This window comes from Papio anubis, chromosome 20 (assembly GCF_008728515.1).
Source record: "Papio anubis isolate 15944 chromosome 20, Panubis1.0, whole genome shotgun sequence".
Classification (NCBI taxonomy): Eukaryota; Metazoa; Chordata; class Mammalia; order Primates; family Cercopithecidae; genus Papio; species Papio anubis.
The window spans coordinates 20,017,320-20,033,502 of record NC_044995.1 but is presented as its reverse complement, the minus strand read 5'-3'; the positions used below and the strand labels follow the sequence as shown (position 1 = coordinate 20,033,502).

General features: G+C 40.3%; 1 protein-coding gene across 1 annotated transcript in view; it reads right to left on the bottom strand.

Moving 5' to 3' along the window:
* Window positions 1–4,578: 4,578 nt before the first annotated feature.
* Window positions 4,579–16,183, bottom strand: part of LOC101025724 (zinc finger protein 82 homolog) — a 28,150-nt gene continuing 16,545 nt past the window's right edge. Inside the window, exon 5 of the mRNA XM_009194236.4 lies at window positions 4,579–6,721. Coding sequence (XP_009192500.1) covers window positions 5,352–6,721 — 1,370 coding nt within the window. The 3' untranslated portion in view covers window positions 4,579–5,351. The remainder of the gene's footprint in view (window positions 6,722–16,183) is intronic.

Below are 16,183 nucleotides of genomic sequence, written 5' to 3'. Positions count from 1 at the left end.
AATAGAAACCATCTAAAAGATACTGTGACTGAATCATGTCATTTTTTATAACACTGTTGCATTGTTCAAGTCAGGAAACCTACAATCTGGATACATATTTAAATGAGAACAGGCCAGGCCCCAGGGTATTCCTAGTAAATCATTTTATGTTTCATAATTGTTTTAATAGACTATTGAGTTCAATTTACTGATACTGTTTTGCCAATGTTTGCATGTATCTTAAGTAAAATTGGCCCACATTTTGCTTTTTAGGAGGTATTTATCCTCATCTAATTTTACATTGGGATAGTTGCCTTATAGAATGATCTAGTAAGATTTTGTTATGGGTTATATATTCTTTTTTTTTTTTTTTTTTTTTTGAGACGGAGTCTCGCTCAGTGCTCAGTCGCCCAGGCTGGAGTGCAGTGGCACAATCTCAGCTCACTGCAAGCTCCGCCTCCTGGGTTCATGCCACTCTCTTGCCTCAGCCTCCCCAGTAGCTGGGACTACAGGCGCCCGCCACTACGCCTGGCTAATTTTTTGTATTTTTAGTAGAGACGGGGTTTCACCATGTTAGCCAGGATGGTCTCGATCTCCTGACCTCGTGATCCGCCCACTCGGCCTCCCAAAGTGGTGGGATTACAGGCATGAGCCACCACGCCAGGCCGGGTTATATATTTTTTAAAGCTTTTTACTGCCTGTAAATCTATAGATTCTAGTTTTTAAAAAACAAGATCATAACTGTACTTTTCCCCCTTTATTTATGGATTCGTTCAGGGTTTTTTTGGTATCTGCAGTCAACTGTAATCATTTCGATTTCTCTAGATTGCAACATATTGAAATATATGTATATAGTAATACAGAAACATTGAAATATATGTATAAATATACGTATATAGTAATACGTAACTTAATTTTTAAAAATCTCATTATGTAGCTATTTCACCTTTTCCATACATAAAGTTGAGTCATGTTTTTCCCTCAATAAATGCCAATTTTATATTAATGTTATTTTCAAAGAGAATATCCTTAGTCTATTATTTTATTAACTATTCCATTAATTTATTTGATCATATAAACAACTTGCCATTATTCACCTTAGTTTTAAAACATTTCTGGCTTAAGTTAATCCTTATTTTTTCCCACCACATTTATAAATTGCCTATTATGTGATAGGTACCATAGGTGTGTGAACAGAGTGGTGAAAAAGACAAATACTTATTTCTCAATCCAGATTTTCTAAATGCATTGCTTTAAATTTTCTACCAAGTACAGCCTTGATTGGTGATTTCCCCCAAGTTATCTGTAGGCAACACGTGATCATTCATCACTAAACAGTCTACAATTTCAGACTTGATTTTCTTTTTTCTTTTTTGAGATGGAGTCTTGCTCTGTCACCAGGCTGGAGTGCAGTGGTGCAATCTCAGCTCACTGCAACCTCCACCTCCCAGGTTCAAGCGATTCTCCTGCCTCAGCCTCCCAAGTAGCTGGGACTACAGGCGCGTGCCACCATGTCCAGCTAATTTTTACTAGAGATGGAGTTTCACTATGTTGGCCAGGATGGTCTCGATTTCCTGACCTCAAATGATCCACCCACCTCGGCCTCCCAAAGTACTGCGATTACAGGCATGAGCCACCATGCCTGACCCAAACTTGATTTTCTACCTTAAAAAACTTTATGATGGAAATTTAAAATATATGTAAAGATAGTAAGAACAGCACAATGAACCCTGTGTACCAAATGACCCAGATTAAACATTTACCAACTTTTTGCTAATCTTGTTTCATGTATCCCTCCCACCTTTTGTTTTTCTTAAGTATTTAAAAGTAAATCATAGGCATGACAGTTCAGCCTCAAATACCTCAGTATGAATCTCTAACACTTAAGGACTCACACACATATATATACCCACAATGCCATAGTCATGCCTGACATATGAACAATAAATTACTTAGTATCATTTAGTAACCAATCCATGTTTACATTTGTACAATATCTAGAGACATTTTATTCCTTCAAATCTTGTATTGACTATGTTTTCTTTATTTTCTGTATTCTTGATGCTCTGGCCACTTGGGGCCTTAATCCTGGAGAGACTGCCCCTCCCAGGGCAAGCTAATGCACAGATGATAAATTCCACTTGCAATCATGCCTTTCATATACAGACCAACCAATCCAGAGCCCATACGCCCAACTATCTCCTTCATCAAACTCTCATACACCAATTCAATATTCCCCTGCCCTAACTAGACAACTAGGAATCACCCCTAGAGCCCAGAGACCAACAGAATTACTCAAACTATCCAATCCTAAGCTTACCAGTGTGCCTACCCCTGCCTTGTCCATTCCTTGCCATGAAAACCCCCAGTAAAAGCTCTGGGCCATGCTCTGCCCTCACCCCCTCTGCCTCCTGATACACCTGGGTACTTTCCTTTTTTTTTTTTTTTTTTTGAGACGGTGTCTCACTCTGTCACCCAGGCTGGAGTGTAGTGGCGCGATCTTAGCTCACTGCAAGTTCTACCTCCCTGGTTCATGCCATTCTCCTGCCTCAGCCTCCCAAGTAGCTGGGACTACAGGCGCCCACCACCACGCCCAGCTAATTTTTTGTATTTTTAGTAGAGACGGGGTTTCACCGTGTTAGCCAGGATGGTCTCGATGATCTGACCTCATGATCCACCTGCCTAGGCCTCCCAAAGAGCTGGGATTACAGGCGTGAGCCCCCACGCCCGGCCTACACCCGGGTGCTTCTTTAGGTGACCTTGCATGCCATGCCACGCCTCCTGTTTCTGGGATCTGTGTATAAACTTCTTCCTTCATGACAATCATTTCCATGTCTGCCTGTCTCACCATGATTGATTAAAACAAATCCCAAGCGCAGCATTTTAACACAAGGATCCTAAAATGCTCCATACACTGTATTTGAAGGTACGTTTCTTAAGTCTCCTTTAATGTGTAGGATTCCATTTTTGTCTTTTTTTTTTTTTTTGACATGTATTCGTTAAAAAAATAGGCCATTACTTCTGCAGATTTTCCCAAATTTTGCATTGGTTGTTTGTTTCTTTGCGTTGTTAATTTGTTCTTTTATTCCCCATGTTTCCTGTAAACTGGTAATTAGGTTTAGAGACTAACTTGTACTTCTCAGTTTTGGGGGGGTCAAGAAAACTTCACAGGCGTCCACAGTGTGCATCCATTTCATCATATCAAGTGCATCTGGCTGATCTCATTTAGATGTTAATATAGATTAGTGTCCTGACATTCTGCTCCACGTATTATAAGCTTCCTATCCATTTTTCACCTAATCGTCTTCATATCCATTGCTATCACCACGAAAATCCATGATTTTGCAAAATTAAGGAGTGTCATTTTCAAAGTCTATCATTCATTTGACCTTTTTTTTGTTTTTTGTTAGAGACGGAGTCTCGCTCTGTCGCCCAGGCTGGAGTGCAGCGGCGCGATCTCAGCCGGCTCACTGCAAGCTCCACCTCCCAGGTTCAGGCCATTCTCCTGCCTCAGCCTCCTAAGTAGCTGGGACTACAGGCGCCCACCACCACGCCCGGCTAATTTTTTGTATTTTTAGCAGAGACGGGGTTTCACCATATTAGCCAGGATGGTCTCCATTTCCTGACCTCGTGATCCGCCTGCCTCGGCCTCCCAAAGTGCTGAGATTACAGGCGTGAGCCACCGCGCCCGGCCTCCTTTGACCTTTTAACCAGTTGGAATTCTCTAATAATAATAAACTTTCCTTCATCAACTTTTGGTTGTCTCGAAATATAGTTCGTAAAGGATAGGCAAGGTAAATATTGTATTCTTTTCCTTTGTTAATAATGCTCTAGTATGCTCCATAACTCATCAATGCATTTGGTTCAGGAAAAAAAAAAAAGCTGAAAGGTTGGAGTGCTCATGATAAAAGGACACAGGAGCCAATTTGAGGGGATTGCCATTGGCCAAATATAGGACAATTTAGCATTTAAAAAAACTACAATGAAGTAATTTTTAAAAAATTAATGGAGCTTTATAATAAGGTGATTTTTTATTTCCAAAGTTTGTTATCCTTTGTCAATTTTTAATATTGACTGGGGCCAGAGAATGCTGATTGTAGTTTTTTTTTTTGTTTTTTTTTTTTTTTGAGACAGGGTCTTGCTGTGTCACTCAAGCTTGAGTGCAGTGGTACAATCACAGCTCACTGAAGCCTCAACTCTTGGGTTCAAGTGATCCTCCCACCTCAGCCTCCCAAGTAGCTAGGACTACAGGCATGCACCACCATGCCCAGCTAATTTTTAAAGTTTTTTTGGTAGAGACAGGGTCTCATGATGTTGCCCAGACTAGTCTCGAACTTCTGGCCTCAAGCAATCCTCCTTACTTGGCCTCCCAAAGTGCTGGATTTACAGGCATGGGCCACCTCACCTGGTCTAGGATATCTGTTTTTTAATGAACAAATTGGAAAGGAATTCCTTACTTTCAATATTTTAATGAGAATATCTCAAGTTCAATGAAGGATAAATGTTGGTGGAAGGCATTTCTATATTCATTATGCCCATAGCCTTTAGTATGATTTATCTAAAAAGAAATATTAAATATGATAATAAAAGAAAGTTTGCTGGCTTAAAATGACAACCATTTTATTATATCTCATGTTTTTGTGGGTCAGAAATTTGGGCAGGGGCTCAGCTGGTCAATTCTTTCATTCTACGTGGCATCAGTTGATGTTACCAAGTCACTCAGTGGCATTTAGCTGGTGGCTGGTCTGGTGGATCCAAAATTTCACTTAAATGTCTGGTATCTTGGCGGATGTCAAGAAGACAGGGTTCAGCAGGTGCCTCTCCCTCTCTACGTAGTTTCAGGGCCTCTTCATGTGGTCTCTTCAGCACAGTAGCCAGACTCTGTAACATGACAGTTCTCTCTTTTCATGAGATGAAGTAACTCTACCAGTAAAGTCTGAGTCAAGAAACCAGCACAGCAGTACATCTACCATATTCTACGGGGCGAAGCAGTCACAGAGTCTGCCTATATACAACAGAGGGATGTAAATTCCACCTTTTGATTGAAAGCGTGTCAAATTGCTGCACTCTTACATGACCATTTCATAAATAAAAAAATTAAAGCACAGAGCAGTTAAGTTTCTTGTCTAGTATGACACAACGTGATGGGACAGGGATGATGGTAAGTATCTTTCTCATTCTTATAACAGGATTAGTTTTTAGAACAAATGTGCTGAAGTTTCAGGTTTGAGTGATGATGGAATACAATACATTATCACACTCTTTTAATGGTATAAAATCTCTAATGCCAAGTCAGTTGAATGTATGGAGCAAAAGAGATTAATTACTACATTCATAGAATGTTCTATTACACAGAAGTTGAAAAGACTTTCTTAGATTTTTACATTATGAATTTTCAGATGATGAGTAAGGTGTGAATGTTGCCTAAAGGCCTTCTTACATTCCTTGCATTCATAGGGTTTCTCACCAGAATGAATTCTCAGATGTTGAATAAGGGATGAATTAAGCCTAAAGGCCTTCCTACATTCCTTACACTCAAAGGGTTTTTCACCAGTATGAATGCTCTGATGTAGAGTAAGTTTTTGGCGCAATCTAAAGGCCTTGCCACATTCCTTACATTTATAGGGTTTCTCACCAATATGGATACTCTGATGCTGTGTGAGTTGTGAAAGTAGTCTAAAGGCCTTCCCGCATTCCTTACAGTCATAGGGCTTAACACCAATATGAATACTCTGATGTGAAATAAGTTGTGAGTAGCGACTAAAGGCTTTCCAGCATTCCTTACATTCATAAGGTTTTTCACCAGTATGAATTCTGTGATGCAGAATAAGATGATAACCACGGCTGAAGGTCTTCCCACATTCCTTACATTCATAGGGCTTCTCACCAGTGTGAATTCTCTGATGCAGTGTTAGTTGTTGCCGCACTCTAAAGGCCTTTCCGCATTCCTTACATTCATAGGGTTTCTCACCAGTATGAAGTTTGTGATGTACTCTAAGACCAGAGCCACACAAAAAGGCCTTCCCACATTCTTTGCACTCATAGAGCCTGTCAGCACTATTAAGCTTCTGATGCCGAGTCAGGTGTGCGTACTGTCTAAAGGCCTTTCCACACTCTTTACACACATAGGGTTTCTCACCAGTATGAATCCTCTGATGCAGAGTAAGTTGTCCTCGTACCCTAAAAGCCTTCCCACATTCTTTACATTCATAGGGCTTCTCACCAATATGCATTTTCTGATGTACTCTAAGATCTGCACCACATATGAAAGCTTCCCCACATTCCTTACATTCATAGAGTTTTTCACCAGAATGAAGTCTCTGATGTCGAGTAAGGTGTGCAGTCTGTCTGAAGGCCATCCCACACTCCTTACATTCATAGGGTTTTTCACCAGTATGAATTCTGTGATGAAAAGTAAGCTGTTGGCGCACTCTGAACGCCTTCCCACATTCCTTACATTCATAGGGTTTATCGACAAAATGAAGTCTCTGATGTGAAGTAACAGATGTGCGTTTCTGGTAAGAGGACACCTTTTCAGATGGCATTTTCACACTACTGAAGTATCCTTCTTGAGGTCTCTCCTGTCCTTCCATTTTTCCTGTGGATTCCCAATCATGTTTTAAAATGAGACCCTTAAGGCCATGGTTTTTAATTCTTTCCATTATCTTCCACGGGGATAAATTTATTTCATAAATGTCATTTTCTAAAGATAACTTCTTGGTTTCATACTTGGTCTCCCAATCTAAAATGAAACAAGAAAGCAAACACATGCTGTTTTCTTTTACTAAAAGAAGCAACATTTCTAATGTAGAAATAAAAGACAACAAAAGTAATCCTCAACCAAACTCTAAAATTGGTTATACAATTTGGAAAGAAAAAAAAAAGCCAAAGGGAACATCAGGAAAAATGAGAGTTCATACAAAATAGCAAGATTGGTGATTAAGTAAACATTTTAAGTCAGTGGTTCTCATATTGAGGTGTGTGGATCAGAATCACCACGTAGCCTGTTACTAACACTGAGGTTTAGACACCACCCAAACCACCTGGATCAGACTCTGCAGTCCTGGAAGGATATTTAATATTCTCTACTTATTCTATTACTCATAATTCTGATGAAGATGAGAGGCTGAGAATCTATACTTACATTTTTTTTCATCTTTTGTCATTCTTAGAATCCAGTCAAGCTCACTGTAGTTAAGAAGGCTTACCTACATCATATGATTTCAAACCAGTATCCTCTTTACTGCTCCCTGGAGAAGTCTCCTTGCAGACCTCCCATGTCCTAACTTACTTCCATCTCTTAGGACTCTTCACAGTCTGTTCCATCTCCCACAAATCTCCTGACTGGGCTCTTTGCATGGCTGGCTCCTTTCATCCTGAGATCTTAGAGTAAAAGTCATTTCCTTTAAGGTTGACCCTATTGATAGTACCTAAATCCATGTTGCTATTCTCTATTCCTTGCCTTTATAATAGCTCTCAATTTAAAAATTATATATTTGGCCGGGCGCGGTGGCTCAAGCCTGTAATCCCAGCACTTTGGGAGGCCGAGACGGGTGGATCACGAGGTCAGGAGATCGAGACCATCCTGGCTAACACGGTGAAACCCCGTCTCTACTAAAAAATACAAAAAACAGGCCGGGCGCGGTGGCTCACGCCTGTAATCCCAGCACTTTGGGAGGCCGAGGCGGGTGGATCACGAGGTCAGGAGATCGAGACTATCCTGGCTAACATGGTGAAACCCCGTCTCTACTAAAAATACAAAAAACTAGCCGGGCGTGGTGGCGGGCGCCTGTAGTCTCAGCTACTTGGGAGGCTGAGGCGGGAGAATGGCGTGAACCCGGGAGGCGGAGCTTGCAGTGAGCCGAGATCAGGCCACTGCACTCCAGCCTGGGAGCACAGTGAGACTCCGTCTCAAAAATAAAAAATAAAAAAAATAAAAAAAAATAAAAATAAAAAATAAAAATAAAAATTATATATTTATTAACTTCTCCAATTGTCATACTGTTTATTCTTACCTATAAACCTCCTCAAGGACAGAAACAATCCCTAGTTAACTCTACATTAAGTAATAAATGCTAAGCATATAATAGGTTTTACTCATTTAATTCCCATAGCTATATACTTGTTCTAAATGTATCTCTCTGCCTCTAGTCTCTCATGCCTTACTACAATGATTAAATATTCTCTTTATTCATCCAAGGTAGCCCAGCTAAATACAAGAATGGAAATAGGTGGCTATATATTCCTATGCATCCGCCACCGCTTATGCCCTTACCTATGCAGTACACTGCTCATTTGCTCTTTCACATAGCTATGGGTAACTTTTTCTTTGTCTCTACACCATAGCAAAGGTATTGAGGAGTTCTACCTACTCAATCTCCCCTTCAACTTATTCTATTACTCATTCATTTGACAAATGTTCAACTGGTTTTGTTCTTTCCTCCCATTGCTCAAGTTTTGTCCTTTTCATTCCCTCATAGTCAAGGCCATTCCCGTACTTTTAGGAAATGTGTATCAGTGATTTTTTAGACAGGAAAACACATCTGTATCTTATTGAAGTTCTTATGAAATTCATGGCACAAAAAGATAGGATATGCTTGTAACTCAGTAATGTGGACAAAAGTAATGTGCATGTTCAAATGCTGCAGTCATCTGAATGTGAAGGACTTGCTAAGAAACGTCACATTAGATGTAGGCCAGAGGATAGCAAGCCAGCAACAGGAACAGCCAGAGGAAAATCTACGTGCTGAATGAGTTGTGTATGAGAGAGAAACAGGAAACAGGATGAGGTTTTCAATTATGACAATGTGGTCTCTATTAAAAAGTTGAAATCTAGACACACAACTAGGAGTTAGCCAAAAAAAAAAAAAAAAAAGGTTGAAATCATATAGACATTTTCTACTAAAACTAGAAATTAATAACAAAATTTAAAAAACTAAAAGTAAAATCTACCTGAAAATTCAGAAGTCTATATTAAATAACTCTTAGGTCCACAGGAAAATAAGATCTGAAACAGTATTTTTGTTTTTGTTTGTTTGTTTTTTGAGATGGAGTCTCCCTCTGTCACCCAGGCTGGAATGCAGTGGTGTGACCTCGGCTCACTCACTGCAGCCTCTACCTCCTGGGTTCAAGTGATTCTCCTGCCTCAGCCTCCCAAGTAGCTGGGATTACAGGTGTGTACCACCACACCTGGCTTTTTTTTTTTTTTTTTTTGTATTTTGTATTTTTAGTAGAGACAGGGTTTCACCATGTTGACCAGGCTGGCCTCCAACTCCTGACTGATCCTCCCACCTCCGCCTCCCAAAGTGCTGGGATTACAGGCATGAGCCAGGGCACCTGGCTGTATTTTAGTTTTTTTGAAAGTAATGGGAGGCCGGGTGCGGTGGCTCACACCTGTAATCCCAGTACTTTAGGAGGCTAAGGCAGGAGGATTTCTTCAGCCCAGGAGTTTGAGACCAGTCAGGGCAACATGGCAAGACCTCATCTCTAAAAAAAAATAAATTAAAAAATTAGCTGGGCGTGGTGGTGTGCTATAGTCCCAGCTACTTGGGAGACTAAGGTAGGAGAAGTGCTTGAGCCCAGGAGGTCAAGGCTGCAGTGAGCTCTGTCTATGCCACTGCACTCTAGGTTGGATGACAGAGCAAGACTCTGTTTCTTTAAAAATAATAATAATAATAATAAAGTCTACATTTTGAAAACTTTCATATAAGTATCTATAAAATATAACCATAGTGCTTATAAGAAAATGTAAAAATTAAAACAGCAAAAGTGAAAAACATCATTAAAAGTCTCACTCAAAAAAAGAAAATAAAATTAAGCTGAAGCAAAGCAGAAGAAAAATATTAACCGATATAAAAGTAGAATCAGAATACAGAAATAGAAGTAATAAAGCATAAACAAAATTTTTTTTTTTTGAGATGGAGTTTTGCTCTTGTTGCCCAGGCTGGGGTGCAGTGGCCTGATCTTGGATCGCTGCAACCTCCGCCTCCCGGTTCAAGCGATTCTCCTGCCTCAGTCTTCCGAGTAGCTGGGATTACAGGCACGTGCCGCCATGCCCAGCTAATTTTTTGTGTTATTAGTAGAGATGGGTTTCATCATGTTGGCCAGGCTGGTCAAAAACTCAACCTCAGGTGATCCACCCGTCTTGGCCTCCCAAAGTGCAGGGATTACAGGCGTGAGCCACCGTGCCTGGCCTCATAAACCAGTTTTTTAATCAACAAAATATAAACCATGGTTAAGATATTGAAAACAGCAAGAAAGTACAGACATAGAAATAAGAACAAAGTGAAAATGATCATGAATACAGAGGACAGACGACTATGCTAATAAATTTGAAAACATAGCTAAAATGGATAATTTGTTGTTGTTGTTTTTTTTGTTTTTTGTTTTTTGGTTTTTGAACGGAGTCTCAGTCTGTCACCCAGGCTAGAGTTCAGTGGCGTGATCTCTGTTCACTGCAACCTCCACCTCTGCCCGCCGACCCCCACCCCGTCCCACTGCCTTCAAACAATTCTGCTGCCTCAGCCTCCCAAGTAGCTGCGATTACAAGCACATGCCACCGCACCCGGCTAATTTTTGTATTTTTAGTAGAGACGGGGTTTCACCATCTTAGCCAGGCTGGTCTTGAACTCCTGACCTCATGATCTACCCACCTCAGCCTCCCAAAGTGCTGGGATTACAGGCATGAGCCACCGTGCCCAGCTTAAAATGTATAATTTTTTAGAAAAATATAATTTATCAAAACTGACCATGGAAGAGACAGATATTAATAAAATGTTTATATAGATCAATTCCCATAGAGCAAATAGAGAATGTGGTCAGACTTACCATCCCTTTTGTCAAAAATAAAGCTTTACAAAACTTACTTAAGCTTAAAGACAGGCTATCAAAATTCTCTTTTTTTTTTTTTTTTTTTTTTTTTGAGACGGAGTCTCACTGTGCTCCCAGGCTGGAGTGCAGTGGCGTGATCTCGGCTCACTGCAAGCTCCGCCTCCCGGGTTCACGCCATTCTCCTGCCTCAGCCTCCCAAGTAGCTGAGACTACAGGCGCCCGCCACCACGCCCAGCTAGTTTTTTGTATTTTTAGTAGAGACGGGGTTTCACCATGTTAGCCAGGATAGTCTCGATCTCCTGACCTCGTGATCCACCCGCCTCGGCCTCCCAAAGTGCTGGGATTACAGGCTTGAGCCACCGCGCCCGGCCTCAAAATTCTTTTTCAACTAAGAAGTATCAAGACTTCCAAACTGTTTTCATAAAGTGATACTGAAATAAAGATCACTCACAAAAAGGCAACTACACACCAATTTTCTAAACACTGAGGAAAAAATTCTAAATATCTAATAAAACAGCACACTGAAAGACCCAAGGAATGTTCATTACAAGAATGTTTTAGGCCGGGCGCAGTGGCTCACACCTGTAATCCCAACACTTTGGGAGGCCAAGGTGGGTGGATCACGAGGTCAGGAGTTTGAGACCTGCCTGGCCAATATGGTGAAACCCTGTCTTTATTAAAAATACAAAAGTTAGCAGGGTGTGGTGGCGCACGCTTGTAGTCCCAGCTACTTGGGAGGAGCTGAGTCCCAGCTACCCGGAGCTACTTGGAAGAAGAATCGCTTGAACCCAGGAGGCAGAGGTTGCAGTGAGCCAAGATTGCGCCACTGCACTCCAGCCAGGGCAACAAAAGCAAAACTCTGTCTCAAAAAAAAAAAAAAAGAAGAAGAAGAATGTTTAATGGTTCAATATGGGGAAATCTATTAAGACAATTCAACATATCAACACAGTGAAGGAGAAAAAAAAAATCACACAATCAATTCCATAGATGCTGAGAAGGTAACTAAAAAAAGACCAGAACTGTTCCTGAATTTGTTTTCCCAAGAAACAGCGTCTCCCTCTGTCACCCAGGCTGGAGTGCAGCAGTGCAATTACAGCTCACTGCCGCATCTAACTCGTGGGCTCAAGCAATCCTCCTGCCTCACGTTCCTGATTTTTTTAAAAAAGCTCAATGAAACAGTAATGATACTTCCCTAAATGATAAAGTATATATTATGTTACCAAAAAGGCAGTTTGCCTAACATTACCACTACTATTAATGATGTAGTATTAGAGTTATTAGTCAACACAATTTAAAAATCAGGAAAAAAAATCAGAGGTAGAAGAATTACAGGTAGAACTCTATTTCCAAAGGATATGCCTGTCTAATTGGAAAACTCAAAGGTTTAAATATTATAAATGGCAACAAAATTTAGAAAGAAAATTTATAAAGTCAAAAATTTGATTTTATATCAAAATCAAAATACAAACAACAATAACCTTTGAATATACATTTAACAATAAAATATGAAGGGAAAGATCTCATTCATAATACTTACAAAAATTTAAAATATATGGATAACCTTTATGAGGAAAACTTTGAAACACTCACGAAGTATTTAGCATTGGGTATATTGAAGAAATCATACACCAAATCACAAGGAAGAGATTCCTGCACAGAAGCTAAGGGTGTCCCACCAAGGGTGGTCATATTAAGAAGTTGCTGAGCAAGAAGCAGGTATGGAGACAGTGGCAAAACACAGGGTAACTGCTGTGTTCAAAGTGGTCAGATATACTTAACCCTCAGGTTACCTCTCCAAGGTCAGATATACTTAACCCTCAGGTTACCTCTCCAATTACTACTGTTCACCTCCAGAGGAGGCAACAGACAAGGGGTTAGGGTATCAGAGACAGGTCAGTGGCTGGTCATGTCCTGGGGATACAGCCACAGTCACAGGCCCAGGTGACAAAGCACCCCACCTCACAAGAGGCAACTATGCTTGTTCCAAACAAGTTTAGGTGCGTTTCACTTTTTTCCTGAAAGTATCTAATTTAATAAATGTTAAATAAATTAATGAGTGTAAACTCACGAATAACAATGAGGAAACAGCTGATTCTATGAAAACAAAATTGAACACTTCAGAAAACTGATGATAAATACAGATTGCTAAAAATCTCAGCTGTTGAAAATTAAGTGTAGGAAATACAATAGTAAAAAGTGAAAGAAAACATAACAATCAAGAAGTATTCTGTACTCATACTGCAAGTTTGATTCCTATTCTACTTTAAAAATAAATAAAACTGGGCCAGGCGCGGTGGCTCAAGCCTGTAATCCCAGCACTTTGGGAGGCCGAGATGGGCAGATCATGAGGTCAGGAGACCGAGACTATCCTGGCTAACACGGTGAAACCCCGTCTCTACTAAAAATACAAAAAACTAGCTGGGGGAGGTGGTGGGCGCCTGTAGTCCCAGCTACTCGGGAGGCTGAGGCAGGAGAATGGCGTAAACCCAGGAGGCAGAGCTTGCAGTGAGCTGAGATCCGGCCACTGCACACTCCAGCCTGGGCGACAAGCGAGACTCCGTCTCAAAAAAATAAATAAATAAATAAATAAAACTGGAAATAATAGACTTTGTATTATGTGTGTGATTTAGATGAAAAATGAAATACAATGAGACAATGGAAAGGAAGACTTGGACACTATCAAAAATACTGGCAAAAAGACATACATTTGAATGTTCTAAGTTAAAATAATACTTTCATGGTATGTACATAAAATATATGACCCATTTTTTTTTATGACTAACAGACCTATTACCAGTCCCAAATCTGTTGGATCAAAGGATTTCTAGTCTATTAAACACTTCTGATGAGAATGTAGAAAAGTCCTTTTTTTGATCAGGTAAAAATATATAAATATAAAAAATCATAAATGTGATTCCTCTTTGCAGAGAACCACCTTTAATTAAACAGAAAATGTCATATAAATCACTTAGACTTACTCTATTTGGGCACTGTATCGACCATCTTACTTTGTTGAAACAAGAAGTCTGGGATACATAAGATTTGGTTCCAAGGAAGTCCTATTTGCGTTTCAACACAGGGACAATGCACAAAGATCTGAAAATAATAAAACCTGACATCTAAGGAACTGTACTTCGGAGAATCAATTTTAATCACATCCTGAATAAGCCCATACTGAATGCTAATAATATTCCATTGATGCTCTCACATTCTATTGATCTTTCTTATTTCACTGAGAAAACAGCAACAGAAGAATAAGCTGTCTTCTCTCCACCATCCTGACCAACCTACCTGCACACGTAACTACACTGTTTTCCCTTTTATTCCCCCTTACTCACTGGATCCTTTCCCACTCCAGTCTTGAAGACATTGCTCCAACAATTATGCCTTTTCCTACTGTATTGATTTCCTCTACCCATAGAATCATTCCCATGAGCACACAAACATGCCCTCATGTCATAAAATACACTGCTTTTTAACCCATATCCCCAGTGTAACTGCCAACCCTATTTCCCAGCTTCCCTTCATACATAATTCCTCCACAGAGTTGTCTTATATTCATTCTCATTACTGCCTCCCCAACCCTTCTCTCATCAAGTCACTCCACTTGGGCTTTCATCCTGACTCCACTGAAATCTTTCTTGACAAGCTCACCAGGATTCTCCATCTTGCTAGAACCTGGGGTCAATTCTCAGTCCTCATTCTCTACTCCCTCCATGGTGAAACATTTGCTTTATTTTTATTTTATCTCAATGGCTGCTCCTTCTTTCTCTTTTGTTGTCCCTCTTTCCCTCTTTCAAAGGTCTACATGGCAGAGTGACCCATGAGTCAGTTCTCAGGCCGCTTCTCCTTATCTTCTTTATTTCACCTGCCTGCCTTCCCTAGTTGGTCACATCCAGACCCATGAATGTAAATTCCAACCATCAAGACAGCCAAACATAAACCAGGCTGTAATCTCTCCGAGTTCCGGGTGTACATATTCAACTGCCTACGCAACATCTCAAACTGGACAGATATTAATCATATCAAATTTAAAATATCTTAAACAGAAATTCTTAGTGTCAACTTTCCAACTTGCTCTTCCTATCTTCCCACTTCAGTAAATTCTGCTTCTATTAACCCAGTTGTTTAAGCCAACACCCATTTCTTCTCCTTTTATATCACTCCTTCCCACTTAGTTCACTTATAATCCTATCAGCATGTTCTTTTGACAGTGCCTTCAAACACATCATGAGCCTAACAGCTTCCTACTACTTCCTAACAATGCCATTCTTATCCAAACCACCACCCTGTCTAACTCAACAACTCAAACTGCCTCCATATCAGTGCTTCCTGCTTTTGCACTCAACTGGAGAAATCATTTTAGAATACAAGCAGCCTGTGGCTTTCAATTTCTCTTAGTGATTACATTACCAGGTCCTTGCCTAACTCTGATCTCATCTTGTTACTTTCCCTTTCCCTGCTCTGACCATAATGGCCGTCTTTGTTATTCCTCAGACAAGCAAGGCTAACGCCCCACTCAGACCTTTTCTATCAGCTCATAATGCCCTTTTCCCATAAAATGACATGTCTTGAGCCCTTACTTCATGTCTCTTTTCAAATATCACCTTAAGAAAGTCATTTGTCCACTTTTCTGAAGGCATGTTATTTATAGTTTAATCAAACTTTCTTAAAGGAAGAATAGAAAAGAAAGAAAAAAAAATACATGGTCTTGTTTAAGGTGTCTAACTCTGAGCCAACAGTTATTATTTTGGCAAAATGCTTCCTGACTAAATGGATATTATCTTATTCACTTGGAACCTCTGCATTACATTTTGAGTATTAATAATTGTAGATGTCACTTAATTACCTGAATGTGAATTTTAAAATAGATTAGGGGGCTGGGCACGGTGGTTCACGCCTGTAATCCCAGCACTTTGGGAGGCCGAGGCAGGCAGATCACAGGGTCAGGAGACAGACACCATCCTGGCTAACATGGTGAAATCCCGTCTCTACTAAAAATACAAAAAATTTAGCCGGGCGAGGTGGCAGGCGCCTGTAGTCCCAGCTACTTGGGAGGCTGAGGCAGGAGAATGGTGTGAACCCGGGAGGCGGAGCTTGCAGTGAGCTAAGATCACGCCACTGCACTCCAGCCTGGGCAAAAGAGCGAGACTCCGTCTCAAAAAAAAAAAAAATAAATAAAATAAAATAAAATTTAAATTTAAAAATAAGATTAGCGATTAGAGGGAAAAAGTATGTTTTTCTTTCTTTTGGTAGAAGGTTAAGTCAGAAGATAGAACATTACAAACAGTGTAGGCACTGAAATGGCCCTACGGTTATAAAATAAGAACTAGCCGGGCGCGGTGGCTCATGCCTGTAATCCCTGCACTTTGGG